This window comes from Lynx rufus, unplaced genomic scaffold, assembly GCF_022079265.1.
Source record: "Lynx rufus isolate CCGP_SWC_20201006 ecotype Redwood Valley unplaced genomic scaffold, mLynRuf1.p SCAF_4, whole genome shotgun sequence".
Taxonomy (NCBI): Eukaryota; Metazoa; Chordata; class Mammalia; order Carnivora; family Felidae; genus Lynx; species Lynx rufus.
In genome coordinates this window covers 6,549,126-6,567,766 of record NW_025814856.1, presented here as the reverse complement: position 1 = coordinate 6,567,766, position 18,641 = coordinate 6,549,126, and the positions used below count along the sequence as shown (strand labels likewise).

At 42.7% G+C, this 18,641-nt stretch overlaps 1 protein-coding gene across 1 annotated transcript in view; it reads left to right on the top strand.

Moving 5' to 3' along the window:
• Nucleotides 1-17,904, top strand: part of LOC124522866 (zinc finger protein 846-like) — a 68,218-nt gene extending 50,314 nt beyond the window's left edge. The window contains 1 exon segment of the mRNA XM_047094535.1: nucleotides 17,260-17,904. Coding sequence (XP_046950491.1) covers nucleotides 17,260-17,904 — 645 coding nt within the window.
• Nucleotides 17,905-18,641: the final 737 nt, after the last annotated feature.

Here is an 18,641-nt window from a genome sequence, read left to right as displayed (position 1 = left end):
ATTTATGTCTTTCTAGATTATGTTAAAAGTTCCTTATATGGGTTTTATACATTGCTTGTTTAGTTTAATCCAAAGCTTTCTGGTGTTTGTTTGTTTGTTTTTTTTTCCTATTATAAATGAGGTTTTCTCTACCATTATATCACCTTATTGGTTATTGATTAACTGGAGGCTTTTTTATGTCCTGCTAACCTACTAAATTTTTTTATTGTTTACATTAGTCTTATCATTAGTTCTCTAGAGATTTCCATGAACAGTATCATATCATCTGCAAAAAGAGATAGTTTTACTTCATTTGCAGTTCTTATGTTTATTAGTTTCTCCCCAATGTCACCAGTGCACACTCAGACACACATATACACACACATGTGCGTGCACACACACACACACACTGTTATAAATATAGCCAATCATCTTAAGAAAGTTTTCATTAGTTTCTATTTTTTGAGTGCTTATATCAAAAATGGGTGTTGAGGGGCGCCTGGGTGGCTCAGTCGGTTGGGCGGCCGACTTCAGCTCAGGTCATGATCTTGTGGTCCGTGAGTTCGAGCCCCGCGTCGGGGTCTGTGCTGACCCGCTCAGAGCCTGGAGCCTGTTTCCGATTCTGTGTCTCCCTCTCTCTCTGACTCTCCCCCGTTCATGCTCTGTCTCTCTCTGTCTCAAAAATAAATAAACGTTAAAAAAAATTTTTAAAAAAATGGGTGTTGAATTTTGTCAAAGGCTTCATCAGCATCTATGGAGATAATCATATGATTTGTTTTCTTAGATGTATTGATATGGTATATTATTTAATGACTTTCTTTTAAAAATGTTTTGAGAGAGAGAGAGCAAGCTGAGTGGGTAAGTGGGGGAGAAAGAGAGACAGAGAGAGAATATCTCAGGAAGGCTCCACACTCAGCATGAAGCCTGATGCAGGGCTCGATCGCACAACCCCACGATCATGACCTGAGCCAAAATCAAGAGTTGAACAGTCAGCTGATGGAGCTACCAGGTGCTAATGGATTTCTTAATAATTAAACTTTTAATTTCTAGAGCAAATTCCACTTGCTCAAGGTTTATTATTTTCTTAGTGGTTTTGTATTCTTTTTGCTAATATTTAATTTAACATAGCTCATTTGAATCAATATTTATAAGTGATATGGCTTTGTAATTTTCTACTTTTGTATCCTATCAGGTTTTATATGAATGTTATCTCATTAAAGGAATGAGGAAGTTTTTCTTCATTCTTATTGCTTTTAAACAACTTATGGACTACCTTGAGTATCTGAACTTTGAAGGTTTGGTATAATTCTGTATCTGAAACATCTGGGCTTGGGTGCCTGGGTGGCTCAGTAGGTTAAATGTCTAACCAACTCAGGTCATGATCTTGCAGTCCGTGAGTTTGAGCCCCGCGTCGGCTCTGTGCTGACAGCTCAGGGCCTGGAGCCTGCTTCTGATTCTGTGTCTCCCTCTCTCACTGCCCCTTCCCCACTCATGCTCTGTTTCTCTGTCTCTCTCTCAAAAGTGAATAAATGTTAAAAGAAAAAATTTAAAGTATCCAGGCTCGCATTTCCAGTCCACTGATGCTTGATGAGAGTACCAAAACAATTCAGTAGAGGAACAAATAGTCTTTTCGACAAATGGTGCTGGGACAACTGGATAGCTACACACAAAATAATGAAGCTCGTTGTCTACCTCATTCCATATTTGAAAATTACTCAAAATGGATCAAAGAACTAACTGTAAGAGCTCAAATAATAAAACTCTTAGAAGGAAATATAGTAGTATATCTTTAGTGATCTTGGATTTGACAGTGGTTTGTTAAATTTCACACCCAAAGCATAAGCAACCAAGAAAAATAGACAAGCTGGCACTTAATCAAAATTAAACTGTTTTGTACTTCAGAGGACCCCATAAATAAGTGAAAAGACAACCTATTGAATGGGAGAAAAAATTTGAAAATTCTATATCTGCAAAGGGACCAACATCTGGAAAACATAAAGAACTCTTAGAGTTCAATAATAAAATGATAAATAACACAATTAAAAATAGTTGAGGATTTGAATGGACATTTCTTCAAGTAAGACATACAAATGGCTAATAAGAACATGCAAAGATACTCAATATCCAGTAGTCATCAGGGAAATTAAAGTGAAAACTACAATGAAACAGTACTTCACACCAACTAGGATGGCTACATGTTTTAAAAAACAAAAAACAGTACTAAGTGTTGGCAAGGATGAGGAGAACTTGGAACACTCACACACTGCAGGTGAGATTGTAAATGGTGCAACCACTTTGGAAAATAGCCAGGCAGTTACCCCAAAGGTTAAACTTAGTGTTTAATATGACCCAGCAGTTCCAGTCCTAGGCATATACCCAAAAGAAATGAAAACATGTCCGCATAAAAACTTGCACAACAATATTTCATAGCATTATTCAAAACGGCCAAAGAGTGAAAACAACCCACATGTTCACCAACTGATAGGAATGTTATTCATCAGTCAAAAAGAATGAAATACTGGGGCACCTGGGTGGCTCAGTTGGAAGAGCATGAAACTCTTGATCTGGGCGTCATGAGTTCAAGCCTCATGTTGGTATAAGGTTTACTTAAGTAAATAAGTAAATAAATAAACTTAATAAAATACTGATAAATGCTACAGTATAGACTAACCTTGAAAAGTTTATGCTATGTGTAAGAAATCTGTCACAAAAGACCACATAGTTTTTAAAACTTATGTGAAATCATCAAATAAGCAAATCTATAGAGACAATAAATTAATAGCTGCTTAGGGATGGGATGGGATGGGGAGCTGGGGATGGTGAAATTGTTCTCAAACTGATTGTGGCAATGGTTTCACAACTCCGTGAATATAATAACCACTGAATATACACTTTGGGTGAGTTGTGGGCGTCTGGGTGGCTCAGTTGGTTAAGCATCTGACTTTGGTTCAGGTCTCCTGGTTCCTGAGTTCAAGCCCCACATTGGGCTCTCTGCTGTCAGCTCAGAATCTGCTTTGGATCCTGTCTCCCTCTCTCTCTGCCCCTCCCCCTCTGTGCTCTCTCTCAAAAATAAATAAATATTAAAAAAAGTAAACGGATGAATTATATGTGAATTCTGTCTCAATAAAGCTGTTGCCACCCCCACTCAACCAAAAACCAATCCATCTGGGCTTGATGCTCTTTGGTAGTGTAAATTCCTATATAATTTTCTAGGTTGGGTTACACTGATACTCTATTTCTAGGTTTTTTTGTTTGTCTTTTAGCTTGGAATTTATTTTTTATTATCTCACTTTTAAGGATACATTTAGGGATATGAATTTTCCTCTGATCACTGTTCAAAAAATATCCCATGTTATTTTTAAATGTTATTTTTTAATGTGTTTTTATTATATTTGAGAGAGACAGGGTACGAATGGGGGAGGGGCAGAGAGAGAGGAAGACACAGAATCTGAAGGAGGCTCCAAGCTGTCAGCACAGAGCCTGATGTGGGCTTGAACCCACGTACTGTGAGATCATGACCTGATTCAAAGTCTGACACTTAACCCTTAACCGAATGAGCCACCCAGGCGCCCCCCCCCCGCCATGTTATTTTTAATAGCCAAAAAAAGTGGAAATAACCCAATGTCCATTAACTATTGAGTGGATAAATTGTGACACACCCATACAGTGGAATACTATTCAGTAAGAAAAATAAATAAAGACTGGTACACACTACAACATGGATGAACCTTGATAACATTATGGAAGTCAAAGAAGGCCAGACACAAAGACCACATGTTGTAATATCCTGTTTACATGAAATGTCAGAATAGGCAAATCCCCAGAGACAAAAAACAAAACAAACAAAAAAAACCCCAAACTACATTGTTGCTTTGGGCTGGGGGAGTGGGGGTGGTGAGGTGGGAAGATTATGGCTAAGAGGGTACTGGGTTTCCTTTTGTGATTATGAAAATGTAGTAAAATTGATTGTGGTGATGGATACACAACTCTGACTATACTATGGTACATTTTAAATGGGTTAATTATGTGCTATGAGGATTCTACCTTAAAGCTGAAGGTCAGAGAGAGGACTGATGAGCTGGGAGCTCATTTTATGGGCTGGGAGGCTCATCTTTATAAATATGCAGAGCGCCGCCTGGGGCTGAACCAACAAGGAGAAAGTCTTGAAGAAGAGAGAGCATTTCAAGAGCTTCCGTGGCCCGGAACTGGGGGCAAACCCCGCCCACCGTGGCCGTGCCGCTTCTAACTCGGTCCCCTGCCCTCGGACATCCCAGCGTTGCGCCTCGGACGTGGTGGGTGCGACAGCCGGCTCGGGACCCAGCTCCAGCCCGCTCCCCAGACATCCGCCAGCAGCGGCTGCCACCCGGGGCCCAACCCCTCTGCTCTTGAGGCCCCGTCCCGTACGCTGACCTCGTGGCGGAAACCGGAAGCGGAAGTGCTAATCGAAACCGACTCACTTCGAGCTCCGCCCCGCTTCTAATGCGTTGGCTCCCCGGAGGTTTCGAGCTTCCGCGACTGGCAGGGAATCGCGGGTGCGCCGCGCCCGAGGGTCCGCGGCCGCCCGGGTCCGTCCCAGAGCCTCGGTCGGCTCCGCCCGCGCGGGTGGGGGTCGGGGCCGCGGCTCGGGGTCCCGGGTGGAGGCAGGGCCTTCTCTCTGCCCGCTGTGAGCCTCTCTGCGAAAGCTGCCAGAACAAACCGTGTCCTTTCTCCAGAGGAGAAACGTGTACGCGGTTGTGGACAACGGCCGCAGCGCCCCCTTCTCTCCGACGTGGCGATTGCGGTGCGTTCCGGTGGGGACTGGACGGAAATGCTCTGGCTGTGGCCACCCGTTACTGAAATGTGATGAATTGTTCAGGTGTTGCCTTGCTGTACGTTTGACCAGTTGTTAGTATTTAGCATGCATACATAGTGTACCTTCTCTACATCTCTCTCCATGTGTAGAGTTAAATGTTTGTGGTAACCTCTCTGAAAGTAAGGAGGTGGAAATAAGTTGCAGGCATATTTCATCTTTAGCATTGGGTTAATTCCCTCCCATGTAACAACAAAGGAGTTATGTAAAAACTGTAGATTAATACCCAAAGTGAGAAATGAACAAGAGGTTTGCATAGGCCCTTCCATTAAAAACAAAAACAGATGGGCAACGAATATATAAAGAGGTGCTCCATGTCATTAGCAACCAGGGATTTGCAAATAAAAACCACAGTGTGATACTACTGCACACACTGAATGGCTAAAAGTAAAACTGAAAAGGGAAAAACAGTGCCCGGTATTGGTTGAGATGTTCGTAGACTGCTAGTGGAAACACATTTTTAAAGTATATCAACTAAATATGATCTGGTGGTGACACACCAGTGATGCACACACGTGGCCACCAATTGAACAAAAACACTATATGTAACATCATTATTTGAAATATCCCTCGCTTGGAAGTAACTGAAAGTGGATCAAGGGATGAGCCGATGACTTGTGGCGTGTATTTTTTGTGGCATACTCAAAATGAGCAAAGAGAAGGAACGCAGGGGTAACCCCTTGGATGAAGCTCACAAGCAATGTCCGATGAAAGAAGCCAGACGCAAAAGATTGCAGGCTGTTAGATACCTTTTCTTTAAAATTCTCTCTCTCAAAAGTAAAGAAACATTAAAAAGGTTAGAAAAAAATGGGGTGCCTGAGTGGCTCAGTCAGTCAAGCGCCTGACTCTTGATTTTGGCTCAGGTCATGATCTCATGGTTTGTGAGATTGAGCGCCACGTTGGGCTCTGTGCTGACAGCTCAGAGCCTGCCTGGCATTCTCTGTCTCTGCCTCTTCTCTGCCCCTCCCTCCGTCTCTCTCTCTTTCTCAAAAATAAATACGCATTAAAAAAATTAAATAAAAATTCAAAAATAGGCAGTACGCTGCCGAGTGTTAAATGTCAGGATAGTGGCTGCAGTTGGGAAGTGTGGAGTTAGCGATTTGGAAAAGAGACAAGGAATATGTCTGAGATGCTGGGTATGGAAATATTCTATTTCTCAACCTGGAATGATGTTACATGGGGCTGTTCATTTCTGAATACTTCATTGAGATTTTTATTCATGATTGCCTCCCTTAGTCATATGTATGCTGTAATTCCATAAAAGAAGTTTAAGAAATGGAACTAAGGGTGCTGCTTGATAAAGTTGAGCAAGGAATATAGAAGTAGAAGAAAATATACTGGGAGCCTGGGTGACTCCGTTGGTTAAGCATCAGACTTCAGCTCAGGTCAGGATCTCACGGTTCATGAGTTTGCACATCCGTTGAGCTTGAGCCCCATTTCAGGTGAGCACGAGCCCCAGCAGGGTAAGCCCTGCTTCTCTCCCCTCTCTCTCAAAAAGGAGGAGGAGGAGGAGGAGGAGGAGGAGGAGGAGGAGGAGAAGAGGGAGAAGAAGAAAATGTACTGAAAGGGTGAATAAAAATAAAACCAATACTTAATGGAGAAAAGTAGAACTGAACAGCAATATGAAAAGGCAAAAAGATGCACAATATATTTGTGTACTAGTCTTTGGTTAATTGTGAGAAAATATGGAAAGCCTTCAGTTTCGACATAAAAACAACGATGTGTTTCCGACACTGTTGGAGTGGCTAACATTAGAAATGTATTTCGAGTTTTTCTAAAATCACAATATTCAGTTTCGGATGGCCATCTGTTTATTACCTCCATTGCCCCATTTAATTGTGAGATCCCCAAGAACTGTTCCCTCCTCATTGCCTCATACCTGGCCTCGCTTAAAGAAGGTCCTTACTGAATATTAGCTGACTGCATGAAGCAGTAAGAGACAGAAGGAGGTGAAGGTTCCAAATCCAGCCAAGTTCCAGCAGTGGGTACTCAGAGGGACTTCTGATTTCCTAAAACCTTTTGTATTTCTCATCTCCATTATGCCCAGCAGAGGGTGTGGACAGAGTATTATTAAATGATAGTTATTTATACCCAATTTGGAGTGTTGTTCTAACAACGAAAGGAGATTATATATGTACAACTACTAATGATAGTAAATAGCAGTTGATAATATTTGTATGATAGGGTATTAGACGGTTTTTAATGGCTGTCACGTGTTTTCATCTGCACAGATATGGCTAAAGAGTGATGGTTGATGATTGAGGAAAAATGTCTGATGTTTAATGATGGATGTTGTGAACCAGTTAGCCAGATACTCCAGTGTATGAAGAGAAATTGAGATCAACGTGTTAAACTCAAAAGCTCCTCTGAAGTGGTCTGAGCAAGAGATGGAATATTCTGGAAACTGTATCAGATTCACAGGATGGCAGCCCTTGATGTGAATCAGGTGGGTGGTGAGTCCTTGCTGATGCTTCTTTCCAAATTTGTTTGCTTCATGTAGTTCCTTCACAAATGGCAGAGCCAGCACTCGGGGCTGAGTGATCTTGCGGTGGACCATATAAGCGTGATTGAAATGAGCAGAGTGTGTATAAGTCAGGTTTCTGGGATTTGAGATGCAGGAAGGTGTGTGTGTGTGTGTGTGTGTGTGTGTGTGTGTGTGTGCGTGCTTTTTCAGGGGGTAATATATTCACGAATTCTATTGTGTCAAACAGCTCTGCCTCACTGTAATTTGTATAACTCAAGATGGAATTAAAAAAAAATGTTTATTTATTTTGAGAGAGAGAGCACCCATGTGCACGTGCAGGGCAAGGGCAGGGAAAGAGAGAGAGAATGAGAATATCCCAAGCAGACTGTGTGGAGCCTGACCCGAGGCTCGATCTCATAACTGTGAGATCATGACCTGAGCCGAAATCAAGAGTTGGATGCTCAACTGACTGAGCCACCCAGGTGCCCGTAAGATGGAATTTTTAACCTGTATCTCGTGGGTAGCAAGATCCAGAAAACCATCGTCTTGCTCCAGGTAACTCAGTCATATGGAATTAGCGTGTTTGGTGTGTGTTCTGTGCATGGTGTGGACCGTTCGTAGGCATGTGGTTATTGGAATTGGATTGGCTTCAGAGTTCATGGCCTTCTTCTCTCTGAGGTCATCTTTCTTGGGACCTTTTCTGTCTTTAGAGGAAATGAAACTCGAAGAGGCAAGGATGGTGGCTGGGTTACTGATGGATTCTTCTCAGGTAAGTAGAAAGTTGACCTTTCTTCAGAATGTCCTGTTTCTCTCTGTCAGGTAGCCTTATCTTCTTGTAATGTCCCCCACTTTTTATAGCAATTAATGGCCCTGCTTAAGGAATGAGTCCCAGGTAAATGTCTCCAGGACTCATGCCATCTCAGAATACATAGGGACTATACTGGATGTGATTCTTTTATCTCCGTATTCATTAATTCTTTCTGATGCTTGGTCATGCTTGTTGGCTTATCATTTCACTGAGTGTTATGATAGATACTGAGGAATGATATGAAGGTATCTAATCTCATGGAATGCATGTGTTACTGTGGAAATAATTCATCTCTTAGTAGATTTTACAGAGTGTTACAGTGTGCTCAGTGCTAACCGCAGCCTATAAATAGAGGAGGAAAATAAAGCAAGAAGCGCCCACAATAAAGTTGTGGTAACATAAGTTTCATCACATGTCAGACATGCCGGTAAATCCACATGACTGGCTGTGATCACCAGGCACGTCTATAGCTGGAGAGCAGACAAGGTCTGGGCCCGAGAGTACTGTAGGCTTCTGGTCTACCTTCCTCAGTCCTTCATCTTTCTGAGAACCTCAAAGAAGATGCTAGTTTGCTGAAGGCAGCATGTGTCTGATGGTTTAGCACTTAGTGACCTTTGAGTATGTAGCTGTGGACTTTGCCCAGGAGGAGTGGACTTTGTTGGATCAAACACAGATTGCTCTCTAGAGAGATGTGATGTTGGAGAACTACCAGAATCTCATCACACTAGGTAAGCATCGTTTCTTCACTGAACCCCTTATGAAAAAAATGTTTCTTAAGTACCTTTGCTGTCAAATGGGAAGACTGTGGTAAACAAGACAGACATAATCCCTGGCCTCAGGGGCCTCACTCTCTGGAGGATTCCCTGTGCAAATGAAGATCTGTCTAGATAAATGATACTCTTTTAGGGACTGAAAACCTTAAGACTTAAAAAAAAATTTTTTTTTATTAACATTCATTTTTGAGAGACAGAGACAGAGCGTGAACAGGGGAGGAGCAGAGAGAGGGAGACCCAGACTCCAAAGAAGACTCCAGGCTCTGAGCTGTCGGCACAGAGCCTGACACGGGGCTTGAACTCACAAACCGTGAGATCATGACCTGAGCTGAAGTTGGATGCTTAATCGACTGAGCCACCCAGGCACCCCATGAAAACCTTAAGACTTTACTTTATTTTATTACTTTTTTTTTCAGTTTTTATTTTAATTTCATTATAGTTAACATACAGTGTTAGTTTCAGGTATACAATATAGTGATTCAGCATTTCCGCATAGTACCCCATGCTCATTACAACAAGTGTACTCCTTAATCCCCATCACCTATTTAACCCAACCCTCCTGGTCCCCTCCCCTCAGGTAATCATCAGTTTGTTCCCTATAATTAAGAGTCTGCTTCTTGATTTGCCTCTGTTTTTTTCCCCCTTGTTTGTTTTTTTTTAATTTAATTTTTTTTTTTTAATTTACATCCAAATTAGTTAGCATATAGTGCAACAGTGATTTCAGGAGTAGATTCCTTAGTGCCCCTTACCCATTTAGCTCATCCCCCCTCCCACACCCCCTCCAGTAACCCTCTGTTTGTTCTCCATATTTATGAGTCTCTTCTGTTTTGTCCCCCTCCCTGTTTTTATATTATTTTTGTTTCCCTTCCCTTATGTTCATCTGTTTTGTCTCTTAAAGTCCTCATATGAGTGAAGTCCTATGATATTTATCTTTTTCTGACTAATTTCACTTAGCATAATACCCTCCAGTTCCATCTAGGTAGTTGCAAATAGCAAGATTTCATTCTTTTTGATTGCCGAGTAATACTCCATCGTGTGTGTGTGTGTGTGTGTGTGTGTGTGTGTATATATATATATATGTATATATATATCCCACATCTTCTTTATCCATTCATCTGTTGATAGACATTTGGGCTCTTTCCATACTTTGGCTATTGTTGATAGTGCTGCTATAAACACTGGGGTGCATGTGTCCCTTCGAAACAGCACACCTGTATCCGGTGGATAAATGCCTAGTAGTGCAATTGCTGGGTCATAGGGTAGTTCTATTTTTCATTTTTTTTTTCAACGTTTATTTATTATTTTTGGGACAGAGAGAGACAGAGCATGAACGGGGGAGGGGCAGAGAGAGAGGGAGACACAGAATCGGAAACAGGCTCCAGGCTCTGAGCCATCAGCCCAGAGCCTGACGCGGGGCTCGAACTCACGGACTGCGAGATCGTGACCTGGCTGAAGTCGGACGCTTAACCGACTGCACCACCCAGGCGCCCCTCTATTTTTCATTTTTTGAGGAACCTCCAGACTGTTTTCCAGAGTGGCTGCACCAGCTTGCATTCCCACCAGCAGTGCAAAAGAGATCCTTTCTCTTTGCATCCTCACCAACATCTGTTGTTGCCTGAGTTGTTAATGTTAGCCATTCTGATGGGTGTGAGGTGGTATCTCATTGTGGTTTTGATTTGTATTTCCCTGATGATGAGTGATGTTGAGCATCTTTTCATGTGTCGGTTGGCCATCTGGATGTCTTCTTTGGAGAAGTGTCTATTCATGTCTTTTGCCCATTTCTTCACTGGATTAGTTGTTTTTTGGGTGTTGGGTTTGAGAAGTTCTTTATAGATTTTGGATACTAACCCTTTATCTGATATGTCGTTTGCAAATGTCTTCTCCCATTCTGTCGGTTGCCTTTTAGTTTTGCAAAACTTTAAGACTTAAGATGTGTATGAGGCCGGATGTGATTTTCAGGTCTTAGAGTTCTCTAGTCTTTTGAGGGCACAAAGAATGTACTTCGATTTTTTAAATGTTTTTTAATGTTTTTATTTATTTTTGAGACAGAGAGAGACAGAGCATGAGCAGGGAAGGGGCAGAGAGAGAGGGAGACACAGAATATGAAACAGGCTCCAGGCTCTGAGCTGTCACCACAGAGCCTGACGCGGGGCTCGAACTCATGGACTGTAAGATCATGACCTGAGCTGAAGTCGGATGCTTAACTGACTGAGCCACCCAGACGTCCCTGTACTTCGATTTTTGTTCCTTTTAGAATAGTTTTATTGCATTGATTTAAAATTTCATGTGATGATTTTGCAGTTTATAAAGTGAGACTTCACCGTCTTCAGAAACCGTGAAGGCTAAAATGTTGGTTCCTATCCAAAGACCTGCACTTCGTGTCTTTCAGGGTTCTCTTTATGTATTTTTCCCTTAAGCAGGATACAAATCATGCAAACCTGATCTCAGCTCTGCATTGGAAGGAGCAGAATTGCTGAGGACAGGAGGGAGAGGAGTTCTGCAGGGTAAGTTCATGATACGGTTTTGTGCAGAGCGATGCCAGTCTAGGAAAGGCGCGGTCCATTTGGAAATGCCACTTGGCAAGCTTTCGGAGGTCTACCCTTTTTCAGAGAAGGCTGAACGAAGCCACTTCGTTTCTGAGTTTGCTCAGGAACCTTTAACTCCCTTTACCTTTAAATTTCCATTGATGTTAACCTTCTTCTGTTCTCTCAGAAAGACCTGTCTGGCTCATTTGAAAATTTCATTACTTGCAGATAGGTCTTTTTACAATACTTTCTATTTTGTTTCCTGACTCTCTCAGTGTTTTTTGTTTACCGTCAGCCTTAGTTTTCCTGAGTATTAAGCTTTGTAAATTGCCTGCAGTTTCGACCCCATACTCTTATGATTGCCAGACTGTAGTCCCAAGTTCCCTTTTTTCAACCTTTTTGTCTTGTTCCACTCATATTTAGATACAAGTATGTGCCATATGTTTTTTTTCTTTTTGGATAAAATACACAAATGAACCATTTTGGTGAGTGTGATTTATTGGTACTGAGTACTGTGTGCAACCACCAGCTCTTTTTAGTTCCGAAATATTTTCTCTTAAAAAGGAAACCCTGTAACCAGTCAGCAGTCAGCCTCCGTTCAGCCCTACCCCCAGCCCCTGCAACCACTAATCTACTTTCTATTTACAGGTGTACCTATTCCGTACATATCTAGTAAAATCATACAGAATTCAATTTCATGACAATGTGCGGGGGCATATGGTCCTTTTATGTTTAACTTGTTAAGAATTACCAAACTATTTTATATAGAGGCTGTACCGTACTATATTCCCTCGGACAGTGTGGAAGTTACTCCACATTCTTGCTGTCATCACTTATTTCCTTTTTTTCTTTTCTGTTTTTTAAATCTTTTTAAAAATTTTACTTATTTTGGGGCACCTGGGTGACTCAGCCAGTTAAGCATGCGACTTCAGCTCAGGTCATGATCTCACAGCTCGTGAGTTCTAGCCCCGCATCGGGCTCTGTGCTGACAGCTAGGAGACTGGAGCCTGCTTCGGATTCTGGGTCTCCCTCACTCTCTGCCCCTCCCCCACTCATACTCTATATCTCTGTCTCTCTCTCCCTCTCTCTCTCTCTCTCTCTCTCTCTCTCTCAAAAATAAACATTAAAAAAATTTACTTATTTTGAGAAAGAGAGAGAGAGTGCACGTGCACGAGCTGGGGAGGGGCAGAAAGTGAGGGAGAGAGAGAATCCCAGGCAGGCTCTGCGCTGTCAGTACAGAGCCCCACCTGGGGCTCAAACTCATGAGCCGTAAGATCATGACCTGAGCTGAAATCAAGAGTCGGATGCTTAGCCGACTGAGCCACCCAGGTGCCCCATCTTCTTCTTTTTTTGTTTTAATAGTAACCATCCTAGAGTATGCAGTGGTGTCTTACCGTGGTTTTGATGTGCATTTCCCTAAAACAAATGATGTTGAACATCTTGTCCTGTGCTTGTTGACCATTTCTGTGTCTTTGGAGAAATGCTGATTCAAGTTCTTTGCCCCTTTTTTACCTTGTGTTGTTTTTTGTTGTTGACGTGCAGGAGTTCTTTCTGGCCTCTCATAGCGGGCCCAAAGCACATGTATGATTTGCATGTTTTTTCTCCCATTTTGTGGATATCGTTGTGTTCTTTTTGATAGTGTTTCTTGATGCACAAACAGTTTTAATTTTGGTGGGGTCCCATTTATCTTTGTTTTCTTTGGTCCTTTTTCATATCTTACAAAGATTAGACACTGTCAGATCCAAGGTTCTAAAGATTTACCCCCTTGCTTTCTTCTAAGATTTTTTAATAGTTTTAGCCTTTACATTAGGTTTTTGGTGCATTTTTACTTTATTTTTTTTTATTAAAAAAATTTTTTTACATTTATTTATTTTTGAGAGACAGAGTGAGACAGAGCACTAGTGGGGGAGGGGCAGGGGGTGGTGAGACACAATCCAAAGCAGACACCAGGCTCTGAGCTGTCAGCACGGAGCCCAACGTGGGGCTGGAGTTCACAGACCGAGAGATCATGACCTGAGCTGAAGTCAGACGCTAAGCCGACTGAGCCACCCAGGCGCCCCAGATTTTTGATCCATTTTGAGTGAATTTGTGTATATGGTCTGAATCAGGGGTCTGCTTTGATTCTTCTGCATAGAGCTATCCAGGTATCCTAGCACTAGGTGTTGAAGAGACTATTCTTTCCCCCATTAAATTGTCCTGGCACACTGTTGAGAGTATGTTTTTTGTTTTTTCTTTTTCTGGATTCATGTTTATGTCTATCCTTTTGCCTGTACCACCCTTTTTTTTTTTTTGAGTTATTTATTTTAGAGAGATAGTTTGCAAGCAAGAGTGCACACAAAAGGGGGAGGGGCAGAGAGAGAGAAAGGGAGACAGAATCCAAAGCAGGCTCCAGGCTCTGAGCTGTCAGCACAGAGCCTGACGCGGGGCTCGAACTCAGGAACCATGAGATCATGACCTGGGTTGAAGCTGGGTGCTTAACTAGCTGGGCCACCCAGGTGCCCCTGTACCACCCATTTTTGATGCTGTACTTTTTAGTTCTTTTGGTTCTTTAAAAAAAAGAATTTGTTTTAACATTTATTCATTTTTGAGAGAGAGAGAGAAGGAGAGAGAGAAAGAGAGGCAAAGTATGAGTGGGGGAGGGGCAGAGAGAGAGGAAGACAGAATCCAAAGCAGGCTCCAGGCTCCAAGCTGTCAGCACAGAGCCCATCATGGGGCTCGAACCCACGAACTTTGAGATCATGACCCAAGCTGAGGTCTGACACTTCATCAACTGAGTCACCCAGGTGCCCGTCTTTTGATTCTTTTTAGTTTCTGTCTCTTATTGATAATTTCTTTAGCGAAACATAATTCTTCTAGTTTCCTCTAGTTCTTTGTCCATGGTTTCCGTTAGCTGGGTGTGTTGAAACAAATGGATTTAAGGTTGTTACTAAGTCCAGTGCTTTGGCTTTTAGGAGCAATTTTTTTTTTTTTAATTTTAGAGAGAGTAAATGAGCAAGGGAGAGAGGCACAGGGGGAAAGAGAAAGAGAGAGAGAAAGAGAAAGAGAGAATCCCAAGCAGGCTCCACACTCAGCACAGAGCCCAACACGGGGCTCAATCCCACAACCCTGGGATCATGACATGAGCCGAAATCAAGAGTCAGATGCTCAGCTGACTGAGCCACCCAGGAGCCCTAGGAACATAAATTCTAGATATCATAATGCAGCTGTTTGAAAATCTGATTCACCCCTCTCCCGGGGTTTGCTGTTGCTGCTTGTTGTGTATTGTTGATGTTTGCTTAGTGGCTTTTATAAATTATTTTTGTATGTTCTGCATTTCTTTTCAGTGCTGTCCCTGAAATCTGTCTTCTGTTAATTTAGTGGTCACTAAACTCGAGTGACAGAAATTCCTTAAATGCCCGGAGCCAAGAGAAGAAAACTAAAACTGTTCTTTTGGTTTTTGTTGATGGGCTGTGTGTTGGGCCACTCCTTTGGTGTTTAGCTAGGCCGTCTACAACTCTTCCTTAGTCTTCCGTCCCTGCTGGAGTCGATCCTGACGATCAGCCACAGGTTGATCTTTGGATCCTCTTTGGATCCTCTCCCCCTTTCCCAGCATGCATCCAGCCCCAGGTGTGCTTATGGACTTCTTGATTCTCCGGTAAACACTCGAGATTTTAAAGCCCTATTCAGGGGCACGTGGGTGGCTCAGTTGGTTAAGCATCTGACTTAGGTCATGATCTCACAGTTTGTGAGTTCAAGACCCGAATCAGGCTCTGTGCTGACAGCTCGGAGCCTGAAGCCTGCTTCAGATTCTGTGTCCCTCTCTCTCTGCCCCTCCCCTGCTGTGCTCTCTCTCCTTCAAAATAAACAGTAAAAAAATAATAAAATAAAGCCCCTATTCACGCACATATCAACATTTCCGGTCTGTGCCTTCTAAGGCCTTTCAGGCTATGTTTTGTTTATCCCAAATGCTCTCCCTTTCCTCGGGCTGCTCTAGGCAATATTTTGGTTCTAGACATCTTCATCAGAAGTTGTCTGAGTAGCGCCTGAGTGGCACAGTCAGTTGAGCATCCGACCTTGGCTCAGGTCATGATCTCATGGTTCGTGGGTTCGAGCCCCGCATTGGGCTCTGTGCTGACAGCTCAGAGCCTGGAGCCTGCTTCTAATTCTGTGTCCCCTTTTCTCTCCTCCCCATCCCTGCTTGTGCTCTGTCTCTGTTTTTCAAAAATGAATAAAAATTTAAAAAAATTAAAAAAAAAGTTGTCTGAGATGCTGCCTTGTTCCTGAAACTCTCTGCGTTGGGTGATACAACGCCACACCCTTGCGGCAGTGATACTCAAGGAAGCTGCCAGAAAGATCGAAGCACCCAGTGGTGCTTCTTTGAGAACAAGGTCCATAGCGCTCCTTTGAGCCCTCGCAACTTGCTCAAGGATGCATCCTGTTGTCTACATGGCTGGAGCTGATCCGAAGAGTGGGGATGGTAGGTGGGTAATTAAAATGCCTCAGCACTCACTTGATGAATTTATGTTTTATTTTTTTAACATTTATTTATTTTTGAGAGAGAGAGAGAGAAAGAGAGAGCACAGGGGAAGGGCAGAGGGAGAAGGAGACACAGAATCTCAAACAGACTCCAGGCTCTGAGCTGTCAGCACAGAGCCCAATGCTGGGCTTGAACCAACAAACCATGTTATGACCTGAGCCGAAGTCAGATGCTCAACCAACTGAGCCACCCAGGCGCCCCTCTTGATGAGCTGAATTATAGCTGCTTCTTCCATCAGTGCTCCCTTTGTGAATGTACATTTTTTACTAGATTTCAAACTGCTGTGATAGTTTATTTTGATAGTTTTTGTAAGCTTGTTGGTTTTCTGGTGGGAAGGAGCCCTGGAATTCCCTCCTCCGCCATATTTTGTGGCATCAGTCCATGTGCTTTTAAACAATTTTATCCCAGAATTTTTCGCCAAGACTATATTGTCCCACTTTTTTCCAGAAGTGGATTTGCAACTCCAAACCAAAGGTTCCACACCCCTTCGTGAGATTCCTTGGGAAAAAACACCAAATGGAATACAGTTGGTAAGATCTCCAAAAGTATTTCCTTTCCCCACATCAGGGCCAGAAGTACAAAATCCGGGAGAATGATATGAAATAAATGTCATTTACCCAAAGAAAGCAGAATCTGTGAAGCTTCTTTGAATATCAGGAACTTGAGGAGCACGCCAAACCTATTTCACACCTGTTTCTCCTCAGAGATCCACATATACACAGCTCAGGTGTTCAGTTTTTGATACACAGGGATTTAGTTGGAATAATTTAGGTTTTAAATGATGTAGTATGGGTAATTACCGGAGTAACTGTGTAAGATACTGTGAAAGTAGAGGATATAATGCAGGGTCCTAGCCTCAGAGTCTGTCTGTTCAGCTTAAAATAACTCAAAAACAGGGCAGGATCTCTGTACACTTAAATGGAAAAACAAAAAAACCAAAGCCTTCAATTATGATGTTTCCAATATATAAAAGTTGTGATGAGGGGAGAAGTTCTTTCATAATGAGTGTGAAAAAGTCTTTAGTTGTCATTTAAACCCTAATCAGCAGGAGAGAAGCAGTGCTGGGCAAGACGAGACGGTTCTAACGTGTGTCGAAGAGCGTTGAGTGGACACTCACGACTCACATTAGACAGGAAACTTCTAAGGGTAATGAGAATGGAGAAGCCTTTGAAACAAACTTTATTTGTACTTTGCTCAAAGAAATCCCTGCTGGAGAGAAAACTTCTGAGAGGGTTCAACACGATAAAGCTTTTGGCTAGCTCTCAGACCTTACTGGGCACATGAAAACTCAGACACAAGGGAGAGACATTGTCGGAGAACTTTTGTTAATCAGTCTTCCCGTAAGGTGCATGTGAGACACCACACTGGAGAGAAGCCATATGAATGTAAAGACTGCGGGAAAGCCTTCACTCATTCCTCATACCGTACGGGTCACAGAAGAACTCACAGCAGAAAAAAGCCCTCTGTATGTGTGGAATGTGGGAAAGCCTTTACTCGATCCACAGGACTTCTTTTACACATGCGAAGTCGCACTGGAGAAAAACTACATGAATGTAAGGAATGTGGAAAAGCCTTTAATAATTCTTCACTGCTCAGTCAGCACGTAAGGTTGCACATCAGAGAGAAGCCATATGAAGGCAAGCAGTGTGGGAAAGCTTTCACTCAGTCATCGGGCCTTACCCCACAGTTAAGAACTCACACTGGAGAGAAGGCCTATGCTTGTAAAGAACGTGGGAAAGCTTTTGCTCGTTCCACAAATCTCAATATGCACATGTGAACACACACTGCAGGAAAGCCATACAAATGTAAAGAATGTGGGAAAGCCTTCAGATACTCCACGTGCTTTAACGTGCACGTGCGAACTCACGCTGGAGAGAAACCGTATGAATGTAGGGAATGTGGGAAAACCTCCACTCAGTCTTCAGCACTTGAGAAACACCTACAAATGTTCCTCAGACCTCAGTATTCACATCTTTTTAAATTTTTTTAACGTTTATTTATTTTTGAGAGATGGAGTGTGAGCAGGGGAGGGGCAGAAAGAGACAGGGAGACACAGAATGTGAAACAGGCTCCAGGCTCTGAGCTGTCAGCACAGAGCCCAACGTGGGACTCGAACTCACGAACCACAAGATCATGACCTGAGCCGAAGTGGGATGCCTAACTGACTGAGCCACCCAGGAGCCCCTTTCGTATTCACATCTAAACTCATTTGGATAAAGAACCTTATGAAATTAAAGAATGTGAGATCGGTTTACTCATTTTTCATCCTTACGTGATAGGAACTTCCCTGGGGCAGAATTCCCATTCGTGTAATGTATGTGGGAGAGCAGTAATTGTTCATACCTTACAGAACATGTAAGAACTCACACTTGAGAGAACCCTACAGTTACAAGGAGTGTGGGAGAGTCTTTGTTGCTGTTGTGCTAACATTAATTTTACGTACCTAAAATTTCTGTAAAACTCAGGAGCGCCTGGCTGGCTCAGTTGGTAGAGCATGTGACTCTTGATCTCGGATTATGTAAAAATAACTAAGAGGGGCGCCTGGGTGGCTCAGTTGGTTAAGCACCTGACTCTTGATTTTGGCTTAGGTCATGATCTCACAGTTGTGAAATGAGCCCCACATCATCAGGCTCTGTGCTGTGCATGGAGCCTGCTTGAGATTCTCCCTCTCCCTCTCTGCCCCTCCCATTAGCATGTGCAGTAAATAAATAAATGAATGAATGAATG